The 20682-nt window shown below is 34.4% G+C and overlaps 1 protein-coding gene across 1 annotated transcript in view; it reads right to left on the bottom strand.

Annotated features, from left to right (window-relative positions):
• LOC129220220 (nonsense-mediated mRNA decay factor SMG5-like) overlaps positions 1-20682 on the bottom strand; it is a 98590-nt gene that overhangs the window by 63114 nt on the left and 14794 nt on the right. Inside the window, exons 5-7 of the mRNA XM_054854586.1 lie at positions 6892-6993; positions 6298-6457; positions 5250-5360 (exon numbers count right to left, since the gene is read on the bottom strand). Of these exons, the coding sequence (XP_054710561.1) occupies positions 5250-5360; positions 6298-6457; positions 6892-6993 (373 nt within the window). The remainder of the gene's footprint in view (positions 1-5249; positions 5361-6297; positions 6458-6891; positions 6994-20682) is intronic.

The following is a 20682-nucleotide window of genomic DNA, read 5'->3' as shown; positions in this document are numbered from 1 at the left end:
ATGGTTGGCAAAAAGCATGTGTTATTAGGGATAAAATTAAAAATTTCTAGTCAATTGACGAAAACATGCTGATATAGAAAATTGAAACTGCTGCTAATTTTAAAATCCCTACCAGTACATTTTCAACAGTAATAAAAAACCGTATAGTTATTGAAAAAAAAACTATGATCAAGGAAATTGTAAAAAAATGAAAATTTGAAAATCTGCTTATCCTGAAGTAGAAGAATAAATGTGCCTAAAACTTAATAAAATGCTAAAATGAATTTTTAGTTTTCAATGTTTATGCAATGTGATATATCTACATGTCATTGTGAGAGTTGCAATGTTTTTTTTTCCTCTCATTTATCTTCTTTTCATTATTTTTTATACTTTTTTTTTTTCAAAACCTTAATAACTCAAAACCCTCTGTATTTTACTGTGCATATGCAAATTTATATATTTATACTTTTCCTGTGGCAACGCCTCTGGGATTGCAGTTTTATACTGCGGTCTCTGGGACGAGCGCCAGAAACAGTAAGACTGCGGCGGCATGATGTACACAATATAATTGTTCTTTAATAAAACCAAGCAAAACTACAACTGTCAGCCTCAGCTATTTCTCAAAATAAGTTTTACAGTCCACTACCAGCGACCAACATATGGTCCAGCAGCCGAATAATAAAATGGCTAAAACATATAATAAAGCTGAGTTGAACCGATTAAGGGGACGCGTAAAAGCAAAGCTCACGATTATAACTAAATTTGATGAGAAAGATAAAGAATTGTGTGAGAAGACTAAAGTTGAATGCGAAAGTAAATTACGTGATATCTCGGAATTAAAACAAAAATTGAAAAGGCTCTTCGAGTTATACGGTGAGTTAAAGTTGGATGAAAAAGAAGAATTCGAGTGTGATGAAGTCTTCATGGAATTGGACTCTATCTGCGACACTCTGGAGGTAAACATTAAATATTTCCTTACTGGGTTTACTGATAAAACGGATAAGTCTAAAACTAAAGACTTTAGTGCTAACAATTCATTAAAGTTTGACTTGGCTCCTAAATTGCCTACTATCCCGTTACCTAAATTTAGCGGTAGAATTGAAGAATTTGCTAACTTTAAGGGTCAGTTTCAATCCATGATTTCTGCTAATGAAAACATTTCAGAAACTCAAAAATTGTTCTATTTAAAAGCTGCCTTACAAGGTGAAGCAAAAATGTTAGAAAATAGTGAGGACACGTTTAAATCCTTGTTTAGTGCATTAGAGGCTAGGTACGAAAATAAACGTACAATGGTGGATCTCCATATTCAGGAAATATTGGGATTAGAAAAAATAAATTTCGAAAACTCAAAATTATTGAGAAATTTATCTGATAAAGTTAAAAAGAATTTAAGAGGCTTAAAAGCGCTTAATTTAGAATGTAATGATCTTTCAAATGCGATAATAACGAACATTGTTCTTCAAAAGCTAGACAAAGATTCTAGAAAGGCATACGAATTATCTGTAGCTACTAAAGAAATTCCGTCATTACATGAATTATTACAATTTATAAATAACAGATCTAATGTGCATGATCAATTAAATACGAGTATTTCTAACAAAAATGTAAAAGGGTTTCAAAATCCGTCAAAACCCAGAAATTTATTTATTAATGCCGATAAGAACATTAAACTTTGCTTTATGTGTAATGAACAACATTCTTTATTTAAGTGTAACCAATTCAACAATTTAAATATTTCTCAGCGCTTAGAATTTGTAAAGAATCACAAATTGTGTAGAAATTGCTTAAGGCAACACAAGTCTGAGTGTCGTTCAACATTCAAATGCTCGGTATGCTTTAAAAGGCATAATACATTGCTACATTATGAAAAAGACAAAAATGGCAGTAATTCAGTACCTTCAAATGTAAATGTTAGCAATTCGTTTTCCGCGATAAAAGAATTTTCGTACAAACAAGAAGCGTCACTCGTCAGTGTGCTTCAAGGTCAGAAACCTGAAAATAGTGGGGTAAATCAGAATGTTTCTATTAAAGAGTTGTATAGCGAGGAATATTTCAGTAAAACGGCTAAACGCGATGATTCTGGTAGAGATATAGTAAAACTTCCAATAGAGGAAAAGAGTAGGTCATTAAGCAATTTGACAAGCTCCAGAGATGTCGCAGAGAGATATTCGCCATTTCTTGCCACTCGTACTCAAGGGACTTTGATAGATGAAGGACATCAAGATTTTCCCGATGCATGTGAAGTTGCACGCAGGGACGTTTGTGTCAATGACGTTCTGTCAGGTTCGGAAATTTTGGATCAGGCAAAGTTCCAACAGTCTGATCTCATTCAAGTTTTGCATAAAGAAGAAATGGAACTCAATAAATCGATGTCTAACCATCCCGACTTACTACACACAAACTGTGAACATTCGTTTAAGCCTCAAGAAATGACTGGAAAGACATTGGAAATGTTGCGTTCAAGTTCGGATTATTTAACATTTAAGGTGACTGTGAATCTCAAGGAAAATTACACGAAAGGTGAAGTTCCTTTTACGATTTCTAGAATTTTCGAACCCCAGGGTCCAATACAACCATTCATTTCGAAGGATAAAATGTTCCATCAGAGACTTTGGGTGTTGTTACTCAACTGGTCGGATCCTTATCCCCCTAAGGAGTGGTGGAGTTTTTTGAAACAACATCCAGTTATAAATCAAGTGCAAATTCCAAGGTACAGTCATCTTCTTATCGCAATTACTATTCAGCTACGCGGATTTGCTGTTGCTTCAAAACAAGCCTTTAGAACAGTCGACTACTTGAATTCGATAGATGCGTTTGGATGCGCAAATACGAGTCTCTTGTGCAGTAAATTAGCACTAGCTCCTCTAGAGACCTCAACAATTTCTCGTTTGGAGTTGTCAGCGTTCCTTCTATTAGCGCGACTTACATCCAAGATTGTACCTGTGTTGCAGTTGCTAATGGACCATATTCACCTGTATAGTGGCTCGACCATTGTTCTCACCTGGATTAAAACCCCTCCCGAGAAGTTGAAGCCGTTTGTATCCAATGGCATCAAGGTAAGTCAACCTATGGATCGAAATTACCAGTATCAACATACCTCTTCCAAAGATAATATAGCGGACATTATTTCCCATGGACCAGCGGGTGTTCTCTTGTCAAATCAGGAGAGGTGGGAAGGATCAAAGATTTTAATAACTCTATTAAGTGAACATTATTTTGAACTGAATGATCTAAATCAATCGTTATATTTCAGTAAACTGAAAGATACTCTTGAAACTGTTTTAATTGTGACAAAAAATGCTTTTGGTAAATTTCCTGAATTTGAGTAATAATTATCGAAAATTAATTAATGTATTTAGTTATATTCTTAAGTTCAATTATAACTGCAAGAATGAAATGAAGGTTGAACCTTTTACTGCAGATGAGGTCACTGCCAGTGAATTGAAACTTTTATCGTTTGTCCAGCATGAATGTCTTAGTAATGATTTTCAGCAGCTAAAATCGGGAAACCCGGTTAAAATCTCAGGTAAATTAAAATTGTTACCTTTTCATGATAAAGATTTAAATATCATAAGACTTGGAGGTCGTTTATCAAATTCCGAATTATCCTTTGATGCAAAGCATCCAATAGCATTGCCTAAAAATCATAAGTTATCAAAACTCATTTTATTAGATTTACATCTAAAAAATTGCCATCTTGGTGCGCAAGCACTATTGCATGCATCTAGATTAAAATTTTGGATAATTCATGGAAGAGATCTCGCCCGGAAAATTGTACATGAGTGTGTGATTTGTTCAAAATACAAACCACGATTTTTAGAACAGAAAATGGGAGACCTTCCACCTGAACGCTGCCAACAAACATTTCCCTTTTTGAATACTGGCACTGACTTCGCAGGTCCATTTTATATTAAAAATAAAAATCAACGTAAAGGAGCATTACAAAAAATCTTTATTGCAATATTTGTATGTTTATCAACCCGTGCTGTTCATTTTGAAATTGTGTCGGCTTTAGCATCTGATTCGTTTATTGCTTTGCTAAAAAGATTTATGCCTTGTCTAGGAAAATGTGCTGTTTTATTCAGTGATAACGCAAAAACCTATATCGGTGCTCACAACGAACTCTATCGTTTGCACAATTTAGTAAGCCAACCAGATGAGACTTCATCAAAATTTATTTGCTTTGAAATAATCAAATGGAATTTTACTCCATCTAAATCTCAATATGGTGTCAAATCAATTAAATTTCATTTAAAACGCGCAATGGGCAAATTGAATTTTACTTACGAAGAACTTTTAATAATCAGAAATCAAATCGAAAGAGTTCAGTGTAAAGTATATTTGCTTTATTGTGTATACATGTTTTCATGTTTAAATGTTTTGATTGTAATTGAGTATTATATCTGTTCAATTTACTTCTGTGCATTTTATGGTATTTTACTGATAATATTATTGGTTAATATTTTTGAAATCTTTCAATTTCAACGCCGGGAGTATGTATTTTACTGTGCATATGCAAATTTATATATTTATACTTTTCCTGTGGCAACGCCTCTGGGATTGCAGTTTTATACTGCGGTCTCTGGGACGAGCGCGAGAAACAGTAAGACTGCAGCGGCATGATGTACACAATATAATTGTTCTTTAATAAAACCAAGCAAAACTACAACTGTGTCAGCCTCAGCTATTTCTCAAAATACGTTATACAGTCCACTACCAGCGACCAACACCCTCCTTTTTTCTTCCCGAGAGATTCGAGATATCGAGGTTGTACTGTATAAGAAATCTATGGAAATAAATTAAGTAACAAAATTTTTGTTTATAAGTCTCACACAGCAAAATAACTTTAATACCTTCTTTAAATAAAAAACATGAATGAAATTTATGTACCACTGAATTACACTTAAAAGTTCCAAGGCATAGTAAAAATTTCAGCTTAGCAGGGTATTGATCTTTTAAATTCAAAATTCCTCATTCTCTATAAGTTCAGGGGTCATTTTTCAGGTATAGTATAATGCTGCTATTTAATGAATATTGCTTGACATTCAAGCTTTATAAAATTACTTTTTTCTTTCTCTACAATTCTAAACTTATGTGTGCAATTAAATGTTTTAAACCTTATATAAATTAATTTCCTTAACAAATAATTTGTGTCCTTAAAAGTATTTTCTAAAGGTTTGAGATGATAGCTGCAAATTTAAAATGCATATACTGTAATACATTTCATAACTTTAAAGATATTAAAAAAAAAAAAAAAAAAAAACACATACTCATTACTGATATTCTGTGAGGAAGACATTTGTTTTAATATCTCTTCATTTTTCTCAAACACTCTGATTAGATTTCCTTCTGCACCATCAAACTTTTCTTGACAAGCTAAACTGTAAAAGTTCAAGCACATACATAATTTTTCTCTTTAATTCTTAATAAGTAATTAACATTCATATTCAGAATCTCATATTCAGAAATAATAATAATGATAATAATGAATGAATCAAGAAAAATAAATTAAAAGCAATCCATGCTCAATTAAAATATCTATCCAAATTACATAGATAGTACTAGACTAAACCAGAACTTATGTAATCTTTTGTGTAATAACTATATTATTCATTAAAGAACATTTTAATTCATAATCTGAGAAACAAGATTTCATTTATTTATTTATTTATTCAATGTCCTACTTATGATGTCAAGAAAAATGAAAATAGTTCAATCTGTAAAAGAATCATACATCACACATAAAATATACATTTTAATGAAATGAGTTGGGGCCATCCCACGGAAATTTAAACTCTATGTCCTGAACCTGGGGGTTCATATATTTCATTTAAAAGTAATAGTTTTGAAGGGTAATGACAAAATTTTTTGCTCAGGAAATCACACATAAGTTTGTAATTTATTAAGTAGAAAAAATCTGTTCATTAACATTTTAAAGCATTATTTTTAATGAAATATATGAGGTTTCACCTGTTGGACAAAATGAGTTTTTCGTGTAATGACCCACTGACCCATTTTTTTTTTTTTTTTTTGTCAATGGGCCATTACAAGAAAAACTCATTTTGTCCAACAGGTGAAACCTCATATATTTCATGTAGCAATGTAAAACATGAAATTCATTTATTCCAATAAACACTTCAAGATAAGTCTTAAACGATATTCATAAATTGTCAAATAAAATTCGTAAATGTACATCATTTAGAGCCTTGCAAAAATTTGACTTAAATTATTCTAATTACATATTATATGTAAATATACACATTTAATATGAAATTGAAAATATAATATATTTTTGAAAATAAATTCATAGAGACTTACCATCGCATGTAGTGATATGCCGAGTCAAACCGATTGTTATAAAGTGAACCAAGTTGATTATGGGGTGTGCCGTTCTGGCAGTTCAGACAGAAAGCTTGTTGATAATATCTCTCAGCTAAATGAGTACTTTCAAGCTCATGTAATTCAGCAATGTACCTTTCTAAAATTCAATTTGACACTCTTATTGTTTGTTGAAAAAAACATTTATTACAAATAATTTTCTTGACATCATAAATTCAGGAAAATTACCTATATGATTTATAAAATCAATGCAAGGACTTTCCGTAAACATTCCAGTGAGTAACAACTAAGTTAACATGAATGGAGTTTTTTTTTTTTTTTAATGTTTACACTATATAATGGTGACTCTTCATGCATTCTTTTGGGGAGGAGGGAGACAATTTAAAACTATTAGCAGAAAAAGTTTTTGTTGATTGTGAGCAACAGCATAAATGGAATGATTTAAGAAAATTATTCCGATGCAAAATGAATTGATTTATTTTAATTTTTTTGTCAAGCTTCAAGTTTAAATTTTAAAACTGCATTTTGACAAGAGAAAAAAAAGAATCCATAAAACTTCTGAATAATATTTACCTAAATCACCAAGATATATTAAAATACGATGACATGCTTGGTTAGCCCACGTTCGCACATTTCCATCACTTGCTGCAGACTGTTGGTACTTTTTCCACCTTTCTAAAAATAAATAAATAAATAATAGTAATAAAGAGCTTTAAAGAATGTCATATGCTCATGAGCGATCTAGTAGTAGAATATTATAAGCAGAATCAGGGGATTCCAGGCTCAACACTTGGCATCACAACGTACACAACAAATGTGTAAAATGTGCTGCGGAAGGCATGGGGTCACTCACTAGGGTCAGGTGGGGTGAAATGGGGCGGATTTTGACTATTTTTTAAAATGATGCCATTTGCAAACCCATAAACTTTTTTTTTGTACTTTCTTTAAAATTTCTTCTTTACATCTGATTCTTTCCCTTTAATTTAAGCTGCTTCTCATTGAAATTTGTTGTCATTGACAATCTGAAAATTGCAATTAAAGTATCTGACCCATTCCACCCCATGGTGGGGTGAAATGGGTTTTAATGGGGTGAAATGGGTCATTGCAATAGAAACATACAATAACTAAGAAATTATTACCAAAACAAGTACAATAGCTGAGAGAAATTGTTTCCAAAGAACCATTTATTTATTTTAACATATTCAACACCAAAATATTTTGAACTAAAACTCAAAAATATAATGTCCGCAACAATCGAATTCTGCTCATTCAATGTCTTCAGAATTTGACATCTAGAAACAATGTCTGTATCTTCCTACTCAGGAAAGATGTAGTATTTGCCTGAGTTGGCTTTTTGTAGAAAATTTATGCTGTTGTAATCTTGCTCATTAACTTTGTGTCAAGTGATCAACAAACTCTTTTGATGATTTCTTGCCCGTGTATTGAACAAGAACCCACTTCCCAGGTGTTAGTTCTTGCATAAGTAACTCAGACATTTCTTCATCCAAGAGTTGGGTTTCATTCGGTTGCTGCTTTTTAGAAGGTATCCAGGTCCTTGCTTTCGTGAGCAATTCTTGCTTTCTCTTACATAATGTTGGGCTTAAAAGCCTTTATTCAGTATCTTGGAGCGCTTTTAATTCAATTACAAATGTTAAAGTATTTTTTGAAACTTACCTCCGATATGTTTTTGCCACTCCGCGTCTTGTGTCCCAGCGGCGGATAACTGAAATTGATTCGGGCATGATCGTGCAACATCGGAATCATCCTATGACGTAACACCCGATGGTTGAGATGTTTTTGGCTACTTTGAGCCGAAAAAACGAATAGAAAGATTGTTGAATCACTCAATCAGGAATAGTTGAGATGTATATCTCCAATGCAAAGTAGGGTGTGTCATGGGATGACGTATCGCGGTCATAGAACGTATAAATAGATTGATCGAAATATTTTCAGTGCTCACTTTTGTTTGTGTTTACTCCCCATTGGCATCTTGCCATTTTTTTGTTGACCAATCAGGGATTGGTCTTTGAAGGTTTGGCAACCATGCTAGGTTGTTGATTGAAGTTGCGGCGCGCTCGAGCCGTTGATGATGCAACGTTTTTGAATTCAAGCTGGGCTTGAGATAAGTTTTGTTCAGTGTTAAGTGTTGTATTTAAGGTTTAAGAATGTTCTAAATTACTCCGGCTAATGGAGGGAAAAATGTCAACATTGCTGAAGAAGTTCGCAGGAGATGAAGTTCATTGCCATTAGGCCTAACACTTAACCTTGGCCAATACCTGGATTGATTTACCGGTGCTCCTGTGGTGGTATGGGACTGTCATCAGTTTGAAATCATCGATGTCCTTCAGAGTGACCTTCATGATTGGATTTCCTAGACGTTCCTACCAGAGTTCCAGAAGGTTCCGGTGTGATTCCTGGGCGTGCACAAGTTTGTGTTCCGGTATTTGAAAAGGTTCTTCTAGAACTAAGCAAGCCTATCGGCCGGTGAATGATGGAACTGTTTTCTTTGATTACACTTGGTCAAGAAGTCTTCAGCAATGTAAACATGCGCATTTAGCGCTGGAAGGTGACATTTTTACAATTTTTTCTAAAATGTTTCGCGTTTTTTCTGAAAGTGTTTATTTAATAATTTAACTTTGAAATTTCTGTGATTATTGGGGGTTTTGTACACTCTAAATTATTTTTGGTATTTAACAAATGTTTATTGTTGTATACTGTGATATTTTAATAAATGTTATTCATTTAAATTTACTTTGAGTATGTTTTATTTCTTACTGGCAGACTGCACGGCTTTTTGATGTTGGGGTTCTGTAAACCTTTTCATTTAGTTCTATGAACTTAAGGTAAAGACACATTTCCCAACAAGTGGTAGCAGAGTGCGTGGTTGAGTCTGCCCGTGGGAAATAAAATATTTTCTGATAATGGATAAAGATTATAGAAATATAGAAAAGTTGGGATCCCATAATTGGGCCACCTGGTCCAGAGATATTAAGATGGTCCTTATTGAAAGAGACCTATGGGAAGTAACCCAAAAGAAATTAGAGGGGGAAAACATTCCTGCACTTGACCGGAAGAAATGTGGTCAAGCTTTGGCAATAATTTATTTAAACTTAGAAGGCGAAGTAAAAAGGCTGATAGACGATATAGAAGACCCAAGCGAAGCTTGGAATACACTGAAAGGTAATTTTGAACCCCCATCTCTGGCCAGGATGGCGACATTGTGGGAGTCCTACTTTTCATGTAAACTAAATGAAAACGAATCAATTGGGTTATTCGCTGCCAGGTTGGGGGGAATCCATAAACAACTTGTTGATAATGGTTATATAATGGAAGAAAAGATTCGGGCTTTTCAATTGATTAGGTATCTGCCCTCCAACTTTGACAGTATTGTCCAGGCTATTTACCGGTGGGACGCAAGTATGTTTACCTTCTCCAAAGTAAAAGATGAGTTATTAGCCGAGGAGGGCAGAATCAAATATTTGACTAAAGAACCTGATACATCAAATTCGGCAATGAATGTTTTTTCTAAACCCAACAGACACGGAGTGGCAAATGAAAGGAGTAAACCTTTTTTTTAAAACAAAATTTGTCATTATTGTAAGAAAAAGGGTCATATTGCCTCGCGGTGTTGGAGCAGGAATAAAGATAGTCAAAATAAAAAAGTAAATAATAAATCTAAATCAGACGCTCAAGCTGCTGGCATGTTTTGTTCAGTGGAAGAATCTGACGAAATCTCGGCTAACTCTACTATTCCAAAATGTGAAAATTCCTGGCTTTTTGATTCAGGAAGTACGGCACATTTTTGCAGGGACAAAAATTTGTTCACAGAATTAAAACCTGTTCAAAATACCCAAATGGAGCTGGCAGTTGGTAATATTAAAAGTAAAGTAGAAGGAATAGGTAGGGTAATTTTCAAAATAGAGTCAGATAGGAAGCTGATAACAATAACTTTAAATAATGTATTCTATGCTCCAACATTGCGCCGCAATTTACTTTCCGGATCATGTATTGACCGACAAGGTTTTAAAATAAGATGGTATCCGGGTAAAATTTGTGTCTTTAATAAAGAAAATGTTAAATTGTTTACTGCAGTCTTAATTAATAAACTTTATTATGTAAAACCAAGTTTTTATGTAAATTGTGAAAATACCAATTATGTTGATACCCCTACTGTTAAGAATCACTTTGAAAGGGCCAATGCTGTGAATGTAGACATGGAGCTGTGGCATAAACGTTTTGCTCATACAAATATGGACACTATTAATTTAACAAGTAAGTTAGGAGCCACCCAAGGTCTTGAAATTAAAATGGGGCCCAGATTTGAATGTGAACCTTGTAAATTGGGTAAAAAGAGAAAATGCTCTTTTAGGTCTGTTCCTGAGCGTAGGTCAAAAGTTCCTCTTGATCTAATTCACATGGATCTGGCCGGTCCTTTTCAGACTGAATCCTTAGGGGGGAAAAGATACATTTATTGTTTAATTGATGATTTTTCTCGCAAATCTTTCGTATTTTTCTTAAAGAGTAAAGACGAGGCATTCAATGTTTTTTTGAATTTTCAGAAAAGAAATGAGAGGTTTCTTGATAGGAAAATTAAAGCTGTTCGTTCCGACAACGGGAGAGAATTCGTTAATGATAAATTTGAAAGTTATCTCACTAGCCAGGGGATAAAAATTGAGAGGACTAACACTTATACGCCTCAGCAAAATGGCGTTGTAGAGAGGTATAATCTCACGATTATGAATGGTGTTAGAGCAATGTTAAGAGATTCCGGGCTAGGAGAGGAATTTTGGGCAGAAGCAGCTATGTGCTTTAATTACGTAAGAAACAGGACTGTAGTCGGAAATGAAAAGAAAACCCCTTTTGAGCTTTTTTGTGGGAATAAGCCTTCTGTTAGACATTTGAAAGTATTTGGCTGTTTAGCCTACATAGGATTACCAAAGTCTAAATTAAGGAAATTAGATATGAGAGCTAAAAAGGGGATAATGGTGGGATATGCCATTCGGACTCGAGGATACCGGATTTGGGATCCTAACACCAGAACTATAACAGAAACCATGAATGTTAACTTTAATGAGAATGTCAAATGGGGGGAATCGTTAAATAGATCCAAATCAGAAAGAAATTTTAATTTTATCAAACCTATAAGTGAAATTGAGTTGGATCAAAGAATTAAGGAAAGTACTCAGGGAACTCCTTGTAATAAGGTTAAATGGATTAGGGAAGTGAAGAAGAGAAAAACGGGGAAGAAAAAAGATATCTATTATTACACAATTGCGGGGAATAAGAAAGTTCGATTGAGATCCCCAAAGGAAGTATTAAAATATTGTGATGACCACAAAATAGAATATGACCCCAAATTTTTTGACTTTTCTTCCAAAAATCCTGTAAGTGGGGAAGTTTCTAATGGGGATCAACCCCAGGAAGAAATTGTTACTTCTGATGAAAGTGAGGAAGAAGTCCCTGAGGCTAGTTTGGTTGAAGTATTAATTCCCAATTCCTATAAACAATGTTTATCCACCCCCGAGCTGAAGAACTGGAGACTTGCTATGGAAGATGAACTAGAAGTCATCAAACAGAGAGGTGTGTTTGGAACTTGTACCTCCACCTAAGAATCAGCCCATTCTGGGGAACCGGTGGGTGTATGATTTGAAGAAAAATGATCGTGATGAGATTGTAAGATATAAGGCAAGGCTTGTTGCAGGCGGAAATCGCCAGATCCCTGGCGAGTCTTATTCTGAGGTCTTCAGCCCGGTGGTGGAATTTTCTTTAGTAAGACTATTTTTCACAATTTTTGTATCTTTATTAAAATGGTGTCATTTTCAAATTGATATAAAGAATGCATATTTATATGCTGACCTGGAAGAAAATATTTTTATGAGGCAGCCAGAAGGTTTTATAAGTAAAATTCATCCTAACTATGTATGTAAACTTAAGAAATCCTTATATGGACTACACCAGTCCGGGAGAAATTGGTTTCATGAAATTGATGGTGTTCTCCAGCGATTCCAATTTAAAAGAATAATAGGATGTAATTGTGTTTACGTGAGGAACAGTGAAATTTTCCTGTTAATATATGTGGATGATATTTTGATTTTTGCCAAGAATAAAAATTTAGTTAAAAATGTAATTGATGAAATTAAAACTGTATATGATATTAAAGAACTGGGGAAAACAAGAAAATTGTTGGGAATTGAATTTATTGAGAATGATGGTAAAATTTTCATTCACCAGATTTCTTATATTTCCAAAATTTTAAACCTTTTTTCTGAGTATAATGTGCCTATATCTACCCTTCCAATTTCAAGAGGTACGGTTTTGTCTAAGGATGATTGTCCTAAGACCGAGTACGAAATCAAAGAGATGGAGAAACTCCCGTACCGGAATTTGCTAGGGTGCTTGGCATACATTGCCGGAAAAACTCGTCCAGACATTTCATATGCAGTTAATATATTTTCACAATTCCAGGCTAATCCTGGTAAGAAACACTGGGATTTTCTTTTAAGATTATTAGGCTATTTGAAATACACCTGTAACTATAAATTTAATTTAAGTGCTATTAACAGTATCAGAATTAGAGGTTTTTCAGATTCTGATTATGCTGCAAATCGTGAGGATAGAGTATCAATGGGGGGTTCAATAGTTTGTATTGATAAAGTTCCGATAAGTTGGAGAACCTTTAAACACAAATGTGTCTCATTATCAACCATGGAAGCCGAATACATCTCATTGGGAGAAACGGCTAAAGAAATAGTTTGGTTGAAAAGAATAATTGATGAGATTAACAACTTAGGAATTGAAGGTTTTCAACTAAAAGAAACTGTAATTTTTTGTGATAACATTGCAACTATTGATTTTTCGAAATCCCCAATTGAAAACTCGAGAACTAAACACATAGATGTCAGATATCATTTTCTGAGAAATTTAATTGAACAAAAATTGTTTTCTATTGAATATGTTAGGACGAATGTAAACATAGCTGACATTTTCACGAAGCCATTATCTAAATATAGTCTAAACTCCTTATGCAGAATTATTTTTAATGGGGGGGTGGAATGTAAAAAATAAATTTTTTCAAATTGTAAGCTCATGTGTATGTTTATATTGTATATAGTATTTAAATTGTTTCATGTATGTAATTAATAAAAGGTCTCCAAGAGGGGGGAACATGTTGGGCTTAAAAGCCTTTATTCAGTATCTTGGAGCGCTTTTAATTCAATTACAAATGTTAAAGTATTTTTTGAAACTTACCTCCGATATGTTTTTGCCACTCCGCGTCTTGTGTCCCAGCGGCGGATAACTGAAATTGATTCGGGCATGATCGTGCAACATCGGAATCATCCTATGACGTAACACCCGATGGTTGAGATGTTTTTGGCTACTTTGAGCCAAAAAAACGAATAGAAAGATTGTTGAATCACTCAATCAGGAATAGTTGAGATGTATATCTCCAATGCAAAGTAGGGTGTGTCATGGGATGACGTATCGCGGTCATAGAACGTATAAATAGATTGATCGAAATATTTTCAGTGCTCACTTTTGTTTGTGTTTACTCCCCATTGGCATCTTGCCATTTTTTTGTTGACCAATCAGGGATTGGTCTTTGAAGGTTTGGCAACCATGCTAGGTTGTTGATTGAAGTTGCGGCGCGCTCGAGCCGTTGATGATGCAACGTTTTTGAATTCAAGCTGGGCTTGAGATAAGTTTTGTTCAGTGTTAAGTGTTGTATTTAAGGTTTAAGAATGTTCTAAATTACTCCGGCTAATGGAGGGAAAAATGTCAACATTGCTGAAGAAGTTCGCAGGAGATGAAGTTCATTGCCATTAGGCCTAACACTTAACCTTGGCCAATACCTGGATTGATTTACCGGTGCTCCTGTGGTGGTATGGGACTGTCATCAGTTTGAAATCATCGATGTCCTTCAGAGTGACCTTCATGATTGGATTTCCTAGACGTTCCTACCAGAGTTCCAGAAGGTTCCGGTGTGATTCCTGGGCGTGCACAAGTTTGTGTTCCGGTATTTGAAAAGGTTCTTCTAGAACTAAGCAAGCCTATCGGCCGGTGAATGATGGAACTGTTTTCTTTGATTACACTTGGTCAAGAAGTCTTCAGCAATGTAAACATGCGCATTTAGCGCTGGAAGGTGACATTTTTACAATTTTTTCTAAAATGTTTCGCGTTTTTTCTGAAAGTGTTTATTTAATAATTTAACTTTGAAATTTCTGTGATTATTGGGGGTTTTGTACACTCTAAATTATTTTTGGTATTTAACAAATGTTTATTGTTGTATACTGTGATATTTTAATAAATGTTATTTATTTAAAATTACTTTGAGTATGTTTTATTTCTTACTGGCAGACTGCACGGCTTTTTGATGTTGGGGTTCTGTAAACCTTTTTCATTTAGTTCTATGAACTTAAGGTAAAGACACATTTCCCAACACATAAGTGGCATGCCGATCTTTTTTCAAAATTCCTGGCTCACTCTATGCCAAGAGTGCCACAATTGCATTTTTCAGAATTAGTTTTTATAAATACCTTAGCAACAATGATTGTATCTTTCTATCAAATGGGGAATCGCACTTTGTAGAGCTGAAGCAATACATTTTTCTTCTTCACTTAGCGTTGTACCTCTAACCAACCTTTTCGACTTTGTGCGCCGGAGACCCATCTCCTCGATGTTTCTATTATATTTCCTTGATGCATATTATATTTCCTTGCAGCTGCAGGAATTGCTAAATCACCTTCAACTTAAAATTAGTGCAGCCTCTAAATCATAGTCTGAATTTTGCTTTTCCCTTTTTCTTACATACACCCCAGGCATTTTCATTGAATAAATAAAAAATTTGAATTAGGAAAGAGTAGGTAGGTAATAGGTAGTAAATATAGATGGCAAGTTTAGCTTTTGAATTCTACACATTAATAATACATACTTTATTTTTGTTACATGTAAAAATCTTCTAAATTTCCATTCAAGACCTAATAATGGATTTTGAAAGTCAATTTACTTTCATTATGAATTAAAATTCGCTAAGCCTAACTATGCCCCATTTCACTCCACCACATGAAAATAGCAACAAAAAAAGAAAGAACTGATACTTTTTCTACCTGTTTTTTGCAAATTGTAGATGAAAGTCTGTTCTAACTGATAACACTTGAGAATTTCAATTGAAAAAAAATGTATAGCAAGATTTTAAGAAGTTTGTAAGGCTTCCTAAAAATTCACATGTGACTTGAGACACAGAAACTTTTAAAAAATCAGAATTGTAGCCAAAAAGCCCCTCATAACTTGTGTAAAGTTTGAGAAAAATTCAGCCAGACCAAAAATTTTTATAAATAAAAATACACAGCATGACCCATTTCACCCCATGACCCAATTTACCCCACCTGTGTCTAACAATTCAAGTATGACCGCAAAGAGTCGAGCCACCGCCCTGCCTTTTTTCAGAATTTTCCATTTTTGTAGAGGGGTGATACGGAAAGAACAGTTGAAGATCAGAATTTGAAAGTGCGCTATTGGTTCTAGAAAGGTTTAGCCGATATATATCAGTTGATATATATCATGATATATATCCAATATTTATTTTTAAAATATCATGAAATTTTGATACTTATTACTTTTAACTACTGCATTTTCAATATAAAAATTATATTAATCATAGTAAGAAAGCTCATTTATTATTAAAAATAACCAAAAAGCTGTGTACTAGAGTTTTACGATGTACTAACGGTCCATCCCGACCCTGTTCGGGTTAAAAAGCGATCTACATTTTAAAAATATTATGCAGGTACTTTTAATTTAAAATTTAATAGCAAGCAACATTTTTTAATTTGTTTTTATGAGGTTTGAAACAAATTGATTAACCTCATTTCCTGATCAAAAGAAACCAACACATTATTCCCACTGAGCAATATAATCTTCCCATATGTAACGTTCATAAAAACTTTTCACTGGGCGCTGTAATCACTTAAATTGGGGAAGTAAATATGAAAGGACCATAAGGATGCAAGGAATGTGAGTCAACTGATCTGCTGTAGGTGATGTAAGAACAACACTCTAAATCTAAATCATATTATTCCATAGTGATTTTAATTGGGGTTGAACTCCATTGCATAGGTTAGGCAAATTTAAGTTGCGCAATTAATAATCGGGACATTACTCTAGTTTTTAGAAGCATGAAGAGAAGTCCTAAGAAGTGAAGGGAATTAAGACATTCTTTTAGATGATGCACAGTTGGCAAAAATTATAGCCCTCTCACACATGCAGGTGCTTTGGAATAAACATTGAGAGAGAATTTTTCAACTCATCTATTTTGATAAGACACCCTTTTCCAGGCATTTTTTCTTACATGTCATAAAAGACTCTAGTAATGCTTACCACCACCTCCTAAACAGCCTGTAGTACAGAGATTGTAAAGAGGACGACGCTAATGAGACTTGAAGTATATTTGCACGCATTCCTCTAAGGTACCACAGGAAGAGTTTGGTAAAAGCCACCGTCAAATACGAAGGTGACACATCTCCTAATTTTGTCTGAACCTTTGTGACTTTTTATGGCTATATCTACGCTTTTTATAGCCGAACAGTGGCTCATTGAACATTCGTCCTACATTATGAGACACCCTCTTGAAGAAATTCTCCTAATTGAAAGTTTTTTCCTGTAGAACATACAGATCTTATTGAAGGAGACTTTCAAAGTAATTAAATGTGGAATGGTCAGTTTTTCCACCAAATTAAAGTCTTGCGAGTTCCGTGAAAAACCATCGCAAAAGCTTATTGATCATGTGCTTTGGCTAGCTTTGAACTTATCAAGTTTTGACATTTCTACCAGGAATGCCGATAAACATTAATTTGGTTTCTGATTTTCATGTGCCAATCTTTTTTTCCAAATTGTTTTCGTTGATTCCCTGCGGCGGTGGCAAACAAAAGTTTCCTATTCAGTTTCCGCTGAATTGACAAATTTAGCTTTTTATTTAAATTGGGCTTTGGTTTATATCGTTTGACATTAAACGACAATCGTAATATTTCTGCTGATGCTCTCCTTACAATATGTTTTCGAGAAAGTTTTCAAATGTTTGCCATAAAGCAATAGAATCTAAAAGTTGACATAAAAGTTCAAAGAGTTAAAAACAATTCTCTGTGCTTAGGAGCGGGATGAGAAAGTTACATGTATTAGATAAGGTTAGCTTCTGAGATTTGTCGTCTTCTATAAGTCCAAGCTCCATACATGCTGTTTGATAGGTTGGCAGGACCTTTAAATGTCAAAAGACTTTGGAAATATGTTAGATCAGGAAAATGTTCTAAATAAATTCTCAACTGACAAAATTCCAATTGGCCAGTAGGAAGAATATTGTATATTCTGCTGAGAGGTCAGTTTTTCTCAATCCCGGGATGCCTTGCACTCGTTTTTTTGGCCTCTACTTTTTTTTTCCTTTTAAATTTCTTCATGATAGGATATTTGTGACCTATATTGTTCAACTATATCATTTTAAATGCTTAAATGAGGACACAATGAAGAATATTTCTCCAAATAATTTTTATATATTTTTTCCTCTTCTTGTTCAATTTCTTTCCTAAAGAATGTTCTTTGTTTGTTATTGTTTGAACTCATAACTTTGAATGTACGGTAATTATGTGCAATGTACGGTAATTATGTGCAATTACTCTGAGTTGATAATATGTAAATGTACTTGAATGAATTCATTAGCAGATGTTTCTCATCTCGATTTGTGTATGAATAAAAACCTTAAAGTATAGCCCAAAATGCAAATTAGAAACACGGATTATTATCGTCTATCTGCACTACTTGAATTCAAGAACTGATTTGTCCAAAGCGAATCACAGTTATAATTCATTCAAAATAATGTAGAAGTACAAACCTTCTTCGACTGGAAATGGTTTGCAATGTCAATGGCTAATAAAAAGCTATACAATGTATCCTTTGCGGCCTCAAACACATGTAAAGGTTTTTAGCTGTTCTTATGCAGACACCGTGATTTCCATCATGGATTTAGTTAAAAAAGAACCTTTAAATACTCTTTCGTCACTAATGCAGGACAGTCGAAGATGGTTTTTAAGTGTTTAAGAATCAATCAGAAAAAAATATAAACTGGTAGCAAAGACAAACTATTGGTTTAACAAATTAGTTTTGATTCTTATATGCATAATTTATAGCCTATGTTACTCAATACAAATGCACCTTTCATATAGGGAAAGAATTTTTTTAAATAGGTGAAATGGTTCTGCAGTTCCGGAGATTACCTTGAACATATAAACATACAAAAATCTGCTCTTGCTCTCTTTATAATATTAGTATAGATAATTGTATTCATGATTCATAGCCTGTGCCACTCTGCAAGAATGTGCCTTTCATAGAATGAATGAATTTTTTGAAGAAAAAAAAAAAGAAAAAAAAACAGTAGTTCCGGCGATTACCAGGAACACATAAACATAAAAAGTAAACCCTCTCTCTTTATAATATTAGTATAGATGAAAAACCCTCAAAAGATTGTCTGAAATGCACTGAAATGAAATGAATGAAAGGGGGCTCAACCGAATCAAGCACTGCAAGCAGAGGTCTATTGTACTTGTCTCCAAACAGAAGTCTTAAAATAGACCAGTAGCTGAAGCAGAATTCAGCAAACACCTAATAGGAATATCAGGAATCTCGCATGGTTTAAGCAAATGATGACCAAGGTTTTCAAACTAATAGGTAGAAAACACTTTACAATGACACACAGTGTGAGTAATAGTTTCCTCCTTAAAGAAGTGACCTCTGCAAATTGAATCATTATGGACACCCATTATAGCAAGGTGCTGCTTTAAGGTGTTAAGTCCAATAAGAAGACCAAATGCCTTCTTAATACTATTTTTGTTAAGAAGCCTATTGCATTTCTGGCACGTGTTCCTCAGAGAGAATCAGGTCTGTCCGCCTTAGAAAGACAAGCTGAATATGTTCAATGTCATTACGAGATAACCTCTCCGACGGGAAGGTTTCTCTCACAACAGCCATCTTAAACATATGCACTGCTTGAGCGTAGGACTGTGGTTGACCAGTCCTTACTCTTTAAGATTCAGCAGTTTGTGCAGGGGAAGGAATTGAAACCTCCGATAGATGACGTTTGGTTTTCCTACCTTCTCAGGAATGGCTGACCCAGTGGCTTTCGCCTCCTGTAACAGCCTCTCCTCTCCTGCCTGCGCCTGTTGCATTTTTGTGCATAAATGAGTACCCCTTGCCCCTACTGCAGTATCGGCGGGTTGCAGATATGCCCCCTCACCAGCTGGTGGGTTGCAGACCTGCACCCTTACCTCCTCCGGCAGCAAGGTTTCTGGTTCTCTCCTTCAAGCCAGTATCCAGCTCCAAAGGAGCTGGAAACTGGGCGGTGGTAAAAGGTCAACACCCACACAACCACTCTGTACGAGTGCAAGGCGGGTAAATACGATGAGGTTTCGCCCGGCTCCTTGAGGGGACCATTTAGACATCATACAACACAGATGCCATCCCTCCATCAGCACAGTGCCTCACACCTTAGATTGGGTATCCATTTTAGTCGCCTTTTACGACACGCGTGGACTATGTTGGGACTATTCTGCTCCGGTCACACCATACGGAGCCGAAATGCATTAAAATTAGAACTTTTAGAAACAGATTAGTATCGTCTATCTGCACTAATTGAATTCAAAAAGCTAATTTGCTCAAAGCGAATCTCAGTTCCATTTTGTTTAAATAAATTTTGGTGTATAAACACTCTGCGACTCTAAATGGTTTACAATGTCCATGGCGAATGGAATACGATACACCGTATCCTCTGCAACCTCACATACATGTTACAGTTTGACGGTTCTTATGCTAACTTTGTCAACTTTTTTATCTTTGAGTCGTTTCCAGCCCTCAACATTCAGTTCAAAGAGAACCTTCAATTATTTTGTGAGTGCATACAAAGGCAGGACAATCGGTGCTTGTGTTTACGTTGGTACAAAACATAAACTGGTAGTGTAGACAAACTATTGGTTTAAAAAAATAGTATAAATACACATATGCATAATTTATAGCCTATGTCACTCAGTTACAATGCACCTTTCAAATACTGAAAGATTTTTTCAAAAAGCTGCAATGGTTCCGGAGATTACCTCGAACACACAAAAATCCGGTATCTCTCTTTATGATATTAGTATAGATTAACACATCATTGATATAACAAAGCAATATATTATTCCGTTTTTTTAAATATATATTCATAAAATTATTAGTAATGTAACAATTTTAATTCATATTAAAAGTGTGTAGTTAAATATTAGATGTTAGTCAAGAAAAAAATGTCTTATAACTGCACCGACTAATGCATATTTTTTATTTCTGGATCATATA

Source organism: Uloborus diversus, chromosome 4 (genome assembly GCF_026930045.1).
Source record: "Uloborus diversus isolate 005 chromosome 4, Udiv.v.3.1, whole genome shotgun sequence".
Taxonomy (NCBI): Eukaryota; Metazoa; Arthropoda; class Arachnida; order Araneae; family Uloboridae; genus Uloborus; species Uloborus diversus.
The sequence above is the reverse complement of the archived record's forward strand: the minus strand, read 5'-3'. Positions and strand labels throughout refer to the sequence as shown.